The sequence below is a fragment of the Canis lupus genome, chromosome 34 (genome assembly GCF_048164855.1).
Source record: "Canis lupus baileyi chromosome 34, mCanLup2.hap1, whole genome shotgun sequence".
NCBI lineage: Eukaryota > Metazoa > Chordata > Mammalia > Carnivora > Canidae > Canis > Canis lupus.
This window is the reverse complement of record NC_132871.1, coordinates 17,680,529-17,694,111: the sequence shown is the minus strand read 5'-3', so window position 1 is coordinate 17,694,111 and position 13,583 is coordinate 17,680,529. Positions and strand designations below refer to the sequence as shown.

At 35.5% G+C, this 13,583-nt stretch overlaps 1 protein-coding gene across 1 annotated transcript in view; it reads right to left on the bottom strand.

Moving 5' to 3' along the window:
* STK39 (serine/threonine kinase 39) overlaps positions 1-11,991 on the bottom strand; it is a 315,389-nt gene extending 303,398 nt beyond the window's left edge. Inside the window, exon 1 of the mRNA XM_072810941.1 lies at positions 11,925-11,991. Within this exon, the coding sequence (XP_072667042.1) occupies positions 11,925-11,976 (52 nt within the window). The 5' untranslated portion in view covers positions 11,977-11,991. The remainder of the gene's footprint in view (positions 1-11,924) is intronic.
* Between the last annotated feature and the right edge of the window lie 1,592 nt (positions 11,992-13,583).

Here is a 13,583-nt window from a genome sequence, read left to right as displayed (position 1 = left end):
TGGAATCGAGCTCTGAGTGGGATCTGCGCTCAACGTGGAGTCTGCTTGAGATTCTCTCTCTCCCTCTGCCTCCCCTACCCATTTTCTCTCTCAGAATTAATAAATAAAATCTTTTTAAAAAAAGACATTGTAGCATGGTCTTTGAACAGCGGAACCTTAGCAAAAACTCCCACAAAGAAAGCAAATACCACTATCATTGTTTTTGGCAATGATAGAGGGGAAAAAATGCAGCAGAACCACAGCCTATGCCTCACAGTGGCAAGTGCATCTGATTAGTTGATTCTATAGCACATCCAGAACCTAGATGCAAGGGAGTCTGGGAAGTACAGTTAGTTTTTTAGTCTCCACAGTACAGGAAAATGGGATAGATGTTAAGCATCAATCCACTGTATCTACTACAGAGGGTTCATTAAATTCTTCACTGAATTCAGAAATTACCAGCATTAGAGTTATTAAATCATTTAATTTCCTGAACCTCAGTTATTTCATCTGTATAAAACTAAGATCGGAGGTAATTTTCAAGGTACACTCCAGATTTTAAAATTATGAATTTTGGGGGATCTCTGGGTGGCTCAGCGGTTTAGCGCCTGCCTTTGGCCCAGGGCGCGATCCTGGAGTCCCGGGATCGAGTCCCACGTCAGGCTCCCGGCATGGAGCCTGCTTCTCCCTCTCCCTCTGCCTGTGTCTCTGCCTCTCTCTCTCTCTCTCTGTGTGTCTCATGAGTAAATAAATAAAATCTTTTTAAAAAAATTCCGGGGCACTGAGGTGGGCAATTGATGGGATGAGCACTGGGTGTTATTCTGTATGTTGACAAACTGAACACCAATAAAAAATAAATTTATTTTAAAAAATTCTGAATTTTTAAACCACATGTTAATCTGTACCAAAAAATACAGTTCTACATGTATATATTCACATAGTTTCCTAGACTTTTTTGACAAAATAGAGTTCTACAACATTGCTATGCTAACATCATGTAAACTTTCAATTGACTAAAGTTTAAAGGGGTGCCTAGGTTAGATTTACTCTTTGGAGAAGAACTTGCATAAGGATGTGTGTGTGTTTGTGTGTGCACGCTTGTGCATACATGTATGAATGTACTGTTCACGTAAACTCAAGTCAACTAAATTTTCTCATGACTAAAATTTGTTGTGACAAGGTAAAAGCAAACTGGCAAAAATTCAATAAAATAGTTGATATTGACAACAAATTGGACTCTGCTTGATATTTTTGTCTGGTTTTGAATTCTTATATTTGCTTCCTATTTTCTTTTTTTCTAAAATGAATCAAGCCCATGAAACTTTGCATGAGTAAGGTTTTCCAGATCTTAAAAAAGAAATAATAAGTTGTAGGTATGATTTATCATGTTGAATAACTATCATAAAATTAAAATTTTTATTAACCTTATAATTAATTACATATGAATTGGCTGATTGCTTATAATTTTATTGCTAATTTATTTTTACACTAGATGGAGATCTTACATAATATTCTTATCCTTAACATTCAGTATATTATAGATTTGCGAAAGGATCACAAATTATTTCACACCCTGTATCCAAATCCCTTCATGGTGTGACTTTTCAGCTCCTTCCATTAACAGGTTAGTGTCTTTCTTCCTACCTCTGGAATCTGGGCTGGTTTTGTGACTTGCTTTGGCCAATGGACTGCTATGGAAGCAATGTGTGACAGTTTCATCAGAACTTTAAGAGTCTTTGGACACTTCCACTACCTCTGTTAGAAACTTACCAAGTAACTATGTGCAGAAGCCCAGGCTAGTCTGCCGGGGGGGAGAGGGGGTAAGAAACAATATGGAAGAGTGCCAAGACACCTTGGCCAACCACCAGCTACCCCCAACCAACCTGGCAGCTGGTCCCAGTCAATGGGCTAGCCAAGCTGAGACAAGAAGAGCCACCTAGCTGAGCCCAGGCTACATTGCTGACCCGCAGAACCACTTATTAAATAAATGGTTATTGTTTAAAAGACTTTTGGGGAAATTTGTTATGCAGCCAAAGCTAACTATTATTCTCAGTTAACCTTATTTAAATTTCCCGACTTGGAATTTCCTTTCAAGAATAGCACTTACTTTTTTCTTTCTTTTCAAATTTAACATATGTTATTTGTAGAAAATTTGAAAAATACTGAAACGCAGGAAATGGAATAAAAATAATATCTGGTATACTACTGCAAGATAGCACCTGAAAAATTTTAGTGTATGTTTCTGGTCCACCTTCTAAATATAGACATAAAAGTTTATATAATTTCACTTATTCTTTTTATTTATTTTTAAAATTTTTATTTATTTATTCATGAGAGGCAGAGACACAGGCAGAGGGAAAAGCAGGCCCCATGCAGGAGCCTGATGTGGGACTCAATCCCAGGACTCCAGGATCACGCCCTGGGCAGAAGGCAGATGCTCAATCACTGAGCCACCCAGGCGTCCCTAATAAAACCTTTATCTTAAAACATTTATGAAAACTTTCCCCATGCAATTGATATTTTATAATTTTAAATGTTTGTTTAATATTCCATCTTACAAATAACAATTAACTTTAACTAGAACTAATATTTTAAATTGACAATATTTTAATTAGATTTATAAATAATAATATAACCATTATTTACACATTAACATTCCTTTCAATTGTGTATAAAAGTGTCCATTTCACTGAATCCCAGTCAATACTGCATATTTACATTGAAAATAAACATAAACTTTTGCTGCTTTGGTAGGTAAAAATATATTTACTATTTAAATTAAATGTAAATTTAATATTTATTTTTAATTTATAATTAATATGTGAACTGTGCATGCATATAATTAGAGTTCAATATTTATTTAAGATTATTTTTAAAGTAAAATTTATATACATGAAATATCTAAATGTTTAGTGTACCATTCTATGCTTTGACCCGTGTAACCCAAAACCCCTATCAAGATATAGGACAGGACTTGGGAGATCTGGGTGGCTCATCAGTTAAGCGTCCGACTTGACTTTGGCTCAGGTCCCGATCTCAGGGTGTGAGATTGAGCTCCCTGTCAGGCTCTGTGCTCAGTGGGAGGGTGGGGGAAGTCTGTTTAAGATTCTCTATGTCTCCCTCTGCCCCTCCCTCCACCCTTCCCACCCATGCATACGTGCACACACCCTCTCTCTCTCAAATAAATAAATAAATCTTTTTTTTAAAAAATAAGATATAAAAAATAAGATTAAAAAATAAGATATAAAAAAATAAGATATAAAAAAAATAAGATATAGGATGTTACCATCAATACGAGAAAGCTCCTTCATTTGTTTCTTGGTAAATACTCTTACCCTTCTAAGGAAACCACTATTCTTATTTTTCCACCATTGATTTCTTGCCTGTTCTATAACTTTATACAAGCAGAATGATATCATATGTTGTCTTTTGTTCAAAACATATTTAATTCAGCATAATGCTTTTAATATATATCTATACTGTTATATCTCTGAGTAATATCTTAGTCCATTCAGGCTGCTATAACAACAGAAATTTATTTTTCATTGTTCTGGACACTGGGAAGTCCAAGATTAAGGCATTGGCATATTTGGGGCCTGGTGAAAGTTTGCTTCCTAATTCCTGTACTCTTGTCTTATTGTGTCCTCATGTGGTAAAAGGGGAGAGGAAGCTCTCTGAAGTCTTATTCATAAAGGCACTAATCCCATTCATGAAGGCTCTCCCTTCATGATCTAATTGCCTCCCAAAGGCCCTACTTCCAAATACCAACACCTTGGGAGACAGGTTTTAACATACAATTTTGAGAGGACACACACATTCAGTCTATAACATGTAGTTTCTACCATTTTCTTACCGACTAATATTCCATCATATGCCTATACCACAGTAGCTTTAGCCATTCTTGTTGAACATCTGAGCTGTTTCTGGTTTTTGGCTCTTGAGAATAATGCTGTATGAACATTCTTCTACAATTGAATTTTTTTATGGACATAGCCTTCATTTCTCTTAGGTAAATACCAGGTATGAAATTATCAGACTAGTTTTATAAGAAATTGCCAGAACTTTTTCCAAAGCATCCAACCAACAAGTATAACAATTATGGTTACTCCATATCTTTGCCATTCGGTGTGTCAGTCTTTTTAAATTTAGTCATTGTGGTGATATATTACCAGTCCACCTCTTAACTATTTGATTTTGGGAATAATTAATATAGCTATCGAATTCAAAAGATACTAAAGATTACATGAGAAAAGGTAAATCTCTGTTCTAGTCTTTACCTTACCTATGCAGTTTCTTGTATATTCTTGCAGAGATAGTCTTTGCATATCATTGTGCATTTGAACATGACTTCTTGTTAAAGATATTTTCACACAAAATGGCATTTTGGTTTTTTTAAAGTTAACAATATTTCCTCTCAGTAAATATAATATTTAACTAGTTCTCTTTTTTTCTGTACATTTACATTGTTCTTAGTCTTTTGTTATTATAAAAAAATGCTACATGATTTTCTGTGTGTTTGTATGTATGAAATTTTACAAGTGCAAGGATATATCTTTTTTAAAGATTTTATTTTTAAGTCATTTCTACACCCAACATGGGGCTCAAATTCACAACCCTGAGATCAAGATTCATGCGCTCTTCTGACAAAGCCAGTGAGGCACGCCTGTACAAATATATTTTTAAAGTAAATTCTTATAGGTGAAATTGGTGATGGTGATGGTTAGTTTTATGTATCACCTGGATGAGCTATAACACTAATCTAGGTGTTGCTGTGCAGATACTTTGTAAACGAGTTAACTTTAAGTAATTTTAAGAAACTATTACCTTCAATAATATGATGGGCCTCAAAGGGAAATACTGAGGTTTTCTGAAAAAGGAAGAATTCTAGCTCAAGACTGCAGGTTTAACTCCTGCTGAGTTTCTAGCCTGCTAGCATGCCCTACATATTTTGATTTGCTAGTCCCCACAATCATTGCACTAATTCCTCAAAATAAATCTCTTTATATATGTTTTCCTGGCTGTTTCTCTGGAGAACACTGATACAGTGAGTCAAGGAGGGTATTTGTAAGTTTTGTGGATATTGTCAAGTAGTCCTCTAAAGGGTTTATAACAATTTATATACCCACATACAACATTTAGGAATGCCTCTTGACCTTACCTCTTCATCAACATAGTGTGATTTCAAACTTTCTATCTGGTAGGTTTAAGAAAATATCTCATTTTAATTTGTATTTGTATTTCTCTCCCTTAAATATGTTAATGTTTCAATCCTTCCAGAATATGCTATTTGTTTGACAAGAAGTATGAACACAATTTTCCCATATAATCAATAATCCTGGTGCCATGAATTCAATAAACTATACCTTCTCTCACTATAAATTGCCACTGTTGTCATGTATTAAAAACATATTTATAAATATTTGGGATACCTATTCATATACATATCTCTGAGTCAAAAGCATATGAATAGTGTCAAGGGTATGAACTTTATGTATTGTCTAAGTCCTTCATTCTTTACTAGCTTAAAATGTTCTTTTTATCACACATTAAATTGTTTATTATGTATATGTCTGATTTTCTATTTTTTTAAAATATTTTATTTATTTATTCACGAGACACACAGAGAGAGAGGCAGAGACATAGGCAAAGGGAGAAGCAGGCTTCCTGCAGGGAGCCCAATGCACCCTGAGATCAAGACCTGAGCCAAAGGCAGATGCTCAACCACTGAGCCACCCAGGTGCCCCTGATTTTCTATTTTTCATTTGGCTCTGCTGTTTTGCCTTCCTAGTCTGGCATGGCTACTGTAATATTTTATTTTCTCTTCTTTGTGCATAAAAGGAAAACCAAGGTTCTATTTTTTTTCCAGAATTTTCATAGCTATCTTTGCTCAGAGATTAGGATAATTCTGTTTTATTTTTCCTAAAAATTGCTTTGAGATTTTACCTTAATATCATTAATTAACTAAATTAGATTGTGGAAACATCTGGCATATTTATAATGCTAGGTTTTTACATAATTCTTTCAAGCAAGTTATTTCTCTAAAAAGGCAATCATATTTATAAATAATGATAAATTTGTACCACCCCTTCCTGTATTTATCTGTTTATTTTTATTTTGGGATTAATTTTATTGGATAAATCTGAAAAAAAATAGTAAATAATAGTAAGAACCGATTGCACTGAAAGTGTCTAATTTTTCCACATCAAGTGGTTTAGCGCCGCCTGCAGCTCAGGGCGTGATCCTGGAGACCTGGGATCGAGTCCCATGTCAGGCTCTCTGTATGATGCCTGCTTCTCCTTCTGCCTGTGTCTCTGCCTCTCTCTCTCTGTCTCTATGAATAAATTAATTAAATTAAAAAAAATAAATTAATTAAAAAAAGCATAACACCAGTAAATAGATATATCTATTGATAGATACATATACAGAAATACTACTATATATATATATTCTAAATACTTCTATATATAATACTATATATACTATATATATGTGGGAGAATTTCTTATTTTTATAAATATATAAATATTCTATTTTTATTTTACTAAATTTACTAAATAAATAAATAAATCTGTTTCCAGTTCCACCTAATATTTTATGCAAGGATAGTGATAAGATCAGGGAAGAAGTTAGATTAAAAAACAATTGGTTTAGTCACATTATTCAAGTCCATCTACTAACATGATGCTTCTTTTAGTGCCTAAAAGTCTCCGGGGGTGCTTAGTAAAACATCGATTCCTGTGTCCCAACCCCTCTCCAGAAATTCTGATTCATTAGGTCTGGAGTGAGGCCCAAGATTTGCATTTTTGCCAAACTTTCAGATTGCTGCTGCCCCTATTGGTCTATGGACCACAGTTCAAATACACTACATTAATTAAAAGTCAAGTAACTACCCAAAATAATCTACAGATTGAATGCAGTCCCTTTCAAAATACCAACAGCATTTTCCACAGAACTAGGACAAGCAACCTTAAAATTTGAATGGTATCACAAAAGATCCTGACTAGCCAAGCAATCTTGAAAAAGAAAAGCAGTTAGAGGCATCAGAAATCCAGACTTCAAGTTACATTGTAAAGTTGTAGTAATCAAAACAGTATGGCACGGAACAAAAATAGGCATGTTGATTAATGGAACAGAACAGAAAACCCAGAAACAAGCCCACAAGTATATGGTCAATTAATCTTTGACAAAACAGGAAAGAATATCGGATGGGAAAAAGATGGTCTCTTCAACAAATGATGTTGGGAAAACTGATCAGCTACATGCAAAAGAATGAAACTAGACCCCTTCATTACACCATACACAAACTCAGACTAAAGACTTAAATGTGAGATCTGAAACCATAACAATCCTTAAAGAGAGTACAGGTAGTAAAGTCTCTGATATGGGCTGTAGCAACTTCTTTCTGGATATGTCTCCTGAGGTAAGGGAAATAAAAGCAAAATAAACTAACTATTGGAACTACATCAAAATAAAAAGCTTCTGCACAGTGAAGGCAACAACAAAACTAAAAGGCAAGCTACTGAATGGGAGAAGATACTTGCAAATGACATATCCAATAAAGGGTTAGTGTCCAAAATACATAAAGAACTTATACATCTCAACATCCAAAATCAAATAACCCAATTAAAAAATGGACAGTAGACATAAACAGACATTTCTCTAAAGAAGACATCCAAATGGCTACTAGACATAAGAAAAGATTCTCATCATCATTTATCATCAGGGAAATGCAAACCAAAACAACAATGGGATATCACTGCACACCTGTCAGAATGGCTAAAATCAAAAACAAAAAAGACAACAGGTGTTGGCGAGGATGTGAAGCAAAAGGAACCCTCTTGCACTGCTGGCGGGAATGCCAACTGGTGCAGCCACTGTGGGAAGCAATATGAAAACTCCTCAAAAAGTTAAAAGAGAACTACTTCATGATCCAGCAATCACAACACTTGGTATCTACCCAAAGAATACAAAAACACAAATTCATAGGGATCATATACCCCTGTGTGTAGAACAGCATTATTTACAACAGCCAAGATATGGAAGCAATTCAAGAGTGTACTGACAGATGAATAGGTAGAGAAGATATATATACACAATGGAGTATTAGCCAAAAAAGGGAGTGAAGTCTTGCCATTTGCCATGACATGAATGGAGCTAGAGAATATAATCCTAAGCGAAATAAGTTAGAGAAAAACAACTACCATATGATTTCACTCATATGTGGAATTTAAGAAACAAAACAAGCAAGCAAAAGGGGAAAGAGAGAAAGAGAGAGAGAGAGAAACCGAGAAACAGACTCTTAGCTACAAAGAACAAACTGTTGCTTACCAGGAGGAGGTGGGAGTGTGTTAACTAGGTCATGGGATTTAGGAGGGCACTTGTAATGAGCACCGGGTGATGTTTGGAAGTGTTGAATCACTATACTGTACACCTGAAACTGATATAACATTGTACGTGAGCTAACTGGAATTAAAATTAAATAAAAATAAGTCAGGTAACTAGTCCAGGATGTTCTTGATCAAGCTGACCCAGAATGTTCCTTCATCTGGAATGTTCTTCATCTCACCTCACCAGCTTCCACATTTCACTATTTTTCATTTTAAAATGTAACATGGGAGAAAGTCCCTTAATCTACTGTACTAAAGGGGGAGATGGGATGACTGGGTGACAGGCACTGAGGGGGGCACTTGATGGGATGAGCGCTGGGTGTTATACTATATGTTGGCAAATCAAGCTCCGATTTAAAAATATACCAAAAAAAAAAAAAATCTGTAGTAGAATGTTCTTGGTAGTTGCAAAGGCAGTATTCATCAGTAACCCTAGGTGCCCCTCAATAGGCCTTCTCCTCTTCCACAATAATAAAATATCTGGCTGAGTCCATGGCAGTCAGGAGCAAAGAAGACATTTCTAAGACTCCCTTTCTTCTAAATTTAGTCATGTAGGCAATGAGACAGAAGGAAATACAGTATGGCAGCTTCCGGTAACCTTCCTTAAGAGACAACTCCTAAACATTCTTTGTCTTTCATCCTTTCCTTCATTTGGTGGCTTAGAACAAGTTACTACCACCTAGAATCATAAAGTTAAGGCCACACCCAGAGGAATAAGTAGAAGGAGCTCAGGCCTTTGTCACAAAAGCATGTCTTGCCCGGGACCACCTATCCAGACTCTGTAAGAAAGAAGTACTCATTTCAGTCTTGTATAAGTGACTGTTAGTTTGGGTTTTCAGTTGGATCTAACCTTAATTGTTGGGGCAGTTAGAATGGTGTCTAAATAGTTCACTCTCAGCTGTACCCTTTGCTCCAATTTCATGGAGTGCCAGCTGTGGTTGCAGGATAATAAACAAGTAGTTGCTTCTTCCTTGTCCTGCCAGTGTCTTTGTACATCTAATTGACCAAGACGTGTTCTCATAAATCCACTGATTTACTACATTCTGTTTCTATTGCCATGTAATACATAATACATCTGAGCATACATAATTACATAATTATATGCTTATAAACCCTGTAAGCAAATACATTTATATACTCATCATTAGCCTAGAACATTTTTCTTCTGACCATTTTCCAATCTAAATTTCTTCTCTTCCCATCAAAGGTCTGCTTCTGTTTCTCTCCTCTCCCCTTGGATCAATATTCCCCCACCATAAAACTAACGAGCGATAGTTTCTACATTTGTAGGGACATTCCTCTATATTTTAAGTTCAATATCATCATGTCCTCCCTAAATTTTTTCACCATTTGTGATTGTCAAACTGCACACTGACCAACAATGAATATTCAAAGGAAATGTATACTCAGTAGGGTGTAAATCTTTAATGTGTGAGTATGTGCGTATAAATTTTTTAAAATATAGACTAAGTTTTATCTGATGAGAATTTTATCTGGTAAGAAGCTTTGTGAAGAAAATAATCTGTAGACATAAGTACTGAATTTCTAGGTTGAAATTATTCTTTTTACATTTATTTATGTTCTGGTGGCCACAAAAATATAATAAGCAAGGAAATTAGCGGGAAGGAGCAACAAGCTTACGTCTATATGTGCTCTGTTCCCATTAGCATTATTATCAGGGACTGATGATAATGTTTCATGTTTGATGACAGGAACAATTGGATTTTTGTGATATTCAGCTGTTTATCTTTAAAGTTTTAGTTAGGGCAGCCCTGGTGGCGCAGCAGTTTAGCGCCGCCTGCAGCCCAGGGCGTAATCCTAGAGACCCGGGATCGAGTCCCACGTCGGGCTTCCTGCACGGAGCTTGCTTCTCCCTCTGCCTGTGTCTTTGCCTCTCTCTCTGTGTGTGTGTCTCTAAGAATAAATAAATAAATCTTTAATAAAAAATAAATAAACATCTTAAAAAAATAAAGTTTTAGTTAATGTCTCCAAAGAATGCACTGTTTATCCATGAGGCTTGTGTAACACAGAAAGCTTGTTAACCTTCTTCATTAAACAAAATATGCTTGTTATCTAAGTAATGAAATGCATCAATCATATGCTGGAGCCAACTCATACTTGCTGTGGGAGTCGATTGTGTACACCTTGCAACTTTGCCTTCAGTGTCTTCACATGGTTAGCTTGTTGGTAAGCTAACAATGGTTGAAATCAGCCATGGTCGGGAGTATTTACACCACAGAAATGGGCAAATACTACAAATGAGAGCCTTAAGTGGCATCTGGCAGAACTGACTCAAAGAAATTTCTGTGTATCTTTGTAATTATACTGGCTTTTTCAATTTCTCTATTTCCTTGGTTATTTGTTGTCTAATTGATCTATAAAAACAGCTGGAGGTATTTAAAATATTCTCACTAGGGTTTTAATTGTATTTGCCAATCATTTATATATTGTTAAAGTATGTCATTTGGCATACAGACATTATTAAATACTGTATTTTTGTTGTGGATTTTACTTGTAATCAATATAAAATGATTCTTTGCTCCATTTAATTTTTTTTTTAATTTTTAAAAGTAAACTCTACCCCTAACATGGGGCTGGCATCCACGACCTCTAGATCAAGAGTTACATGCTCTACTGACTGAGCTAGCCAGGTGCCCCATTCATTTAATTATCTTATCATTAATTATCTTGAGTTCTCTTTTCACATGAATTATGCCACTTTTTCTTTCTTTGTTTTATCTCTTGCCCATAACTTTATTTTTTATTTCTTTTTGTTATTTTAATTGGGCCTCTCATTATTAGCTTATACTTGGAGATGGTTTTCTGATCCTATCCAAGGATATTTTTCATTTTATAATAGAATTCAAGCTATTTGCATATACTGTGAAAATGGATATATTTGGTTTTCCTTAACTTTTAATTTACGTTATACTTCCTGTTATTTTTTTCAAAATCATTTGCTATTTTGGGTTAGTATTCTTGCTTTTCTTTTTTCCTCCTTTGGTGATATGAAATGTTCATTTTCTTAATGGTTATGTTGATAGACAAAATAATACCCCCGCCCTCCCAAAAATATCAGACCCTAATCCCCTGGAAGCTGTAAATGTTACCCTGTAAGGAAAAGGGATATTTGCAGGTGTAATGTTAAGGATTTTGGGATGGAGAGATTATCCTGTATTATATGAGTTAGCTCTAAATACAATCAGAAGAGTCTTTACAAGAGAAAGAGAAAGATTTCACAGAAGGAGACAGAGAGAGAGAGAGAGAGAGAGAGAGGAGAGAGAGAGAGTGAGAGCACACAAAGACAATAATGTAGCCACTGAGGCAGAAATTGGGATGATGCAGCCACAACTCAAGGCATGCTGGCTTTTACCAGAGGCTTTGAACAGAAACAGATTCTCCCCTAGAGCCTCTGGAGGGTGTGCAGCCCTGCCAATACCATGATTTCTGCCTAGTGAAAATGGCCCCCAGAACTGTGAGTGACTAAACTCACAGTTGTTTTAAACCATCACAGTTGTGATAATTCGTTACAACAGTCTAGGAAACTTGTAGAGTTACCTTTAAATTTTAGGAAAATAGGGGTGCCTGGGTGGCTTAGTTGATTGGGCATCTGCCTTCGGCTCAGGTCATGATCACAGGGTTCTGAGATTGAGTCCCTGCATCTGGCTCCCTGATGAACAGGGAGCTTGCTTCTTCTTCTCTCTCTGCCATTCCTCCTGCTTGTGCTCTCTGGCTCTTCCATCTCTATGTCAAATAAATAAATAAATAAATAAATAAATAAATAAATCCTTAATTTTTTTTTTTTTTTTTTTTTTTTTTTAGGAAAATAGGGGCACTTGGGTGGTACAGTCATTTAAGCATCTGTTTTCGCTCAGGTCCTGAGATCAAGCCCTGCATCAGGCTCCTTGCTCAGTGTCGGGTCTGCTTGAGATTCTCTCTTCCTCTGCCCCTCCTGCTTATGCTCTCTCTCTCCAAAATAAATAAATCTTTATCTTAATTAGTTAATTAATTAATTTTAGGAAAATAAATTTGAACATATATTTTACTACCAATATCAACATATATCCATAAAGTTTGATGTTAGATATTCTTTCCTCCCATTTCCATTGCCTCTTTTTGGTGGGATTACTCAGGCCTTTAAGTTCCAAGTTTTATTTTTTATGTGGTTTTTTTGTTTTCAATTTTTTAAAAGTAAGCTCTATGCCTAACGTGGGGCTTGAATTCACAACCCTGAGATCAAGAATCTCATGTTCCACCAATTGAGCCAGCCAGGCACTTCATGTGTATTATTATTAAATAATTATGTTCAAAATGTATATTAATTTTTATAACCATACTTTCTTGTCAATTATTTGGATCACAACTGCAGGTTTTATTAATTGCTACTAATTATTTGAACTGTACTTGCCATATTTTATTTTCTTCATACTTTTGGCCAATCTTTGATTGCCTGGAATAGTTTTAAGAAGTATACGTAATAAATTAGAAAAATATTTCCAGCTAATACTACAAAGTGTGCTTATCTCCCCAATATTTAAAAGTCTCTAACAGTTAAGAAGCAAAACAGAGCCCAAGTAACAAATGGGCATAGGATAAGCATGACAGTTCACAGAAAAGGAAATACATATGAAAAGATGCTTTTCTTTTTTTATACTAAGAAAAATGCAAATTAAAACTAAACTGAGGGGGATCCCTGGGTGGCTCAGAGGTTTGGCATCTGCCTTTGGCCCAGGGCACGATCCTGGAGTCCTGGGATGGAGTCCCATGTTGGGCTCCCGGCATGGAGCCTGCTTCTCCCTCTGCCTGTGTCTCTGTCTCTCTCTCTCTCTCTCTTTCTCTGTGTCTCTCATGAATAAATAAATAAAATCTTAAAATAAAATAAAATAAAACTAAACTGAGATGTAGTTTATTACCTGTCAGATTTGCAAAATTGCAAATATTTTACAATTCTTGGTTGAAAATCATTTCCCTTTGAAATATCAAGACTACCTTGATAGTCTTCTTCCATTTAATATTGTACAAGTATCTGATATAAGTCTTACTTTCGTTCTTTGATAAGCTTCCTCTAACCTGACTTGGTGTACTTTTAGGGCTTTTTCTCTTTAATTTTTTAAGTAATCTCTATGGCCAATGTGGAACTGAACTCACAACCCGAGATCAAGAGTTGCACAATCCACCGACTGAGCCAGCCAGACACCCCTCCCTTTAATTTTTACA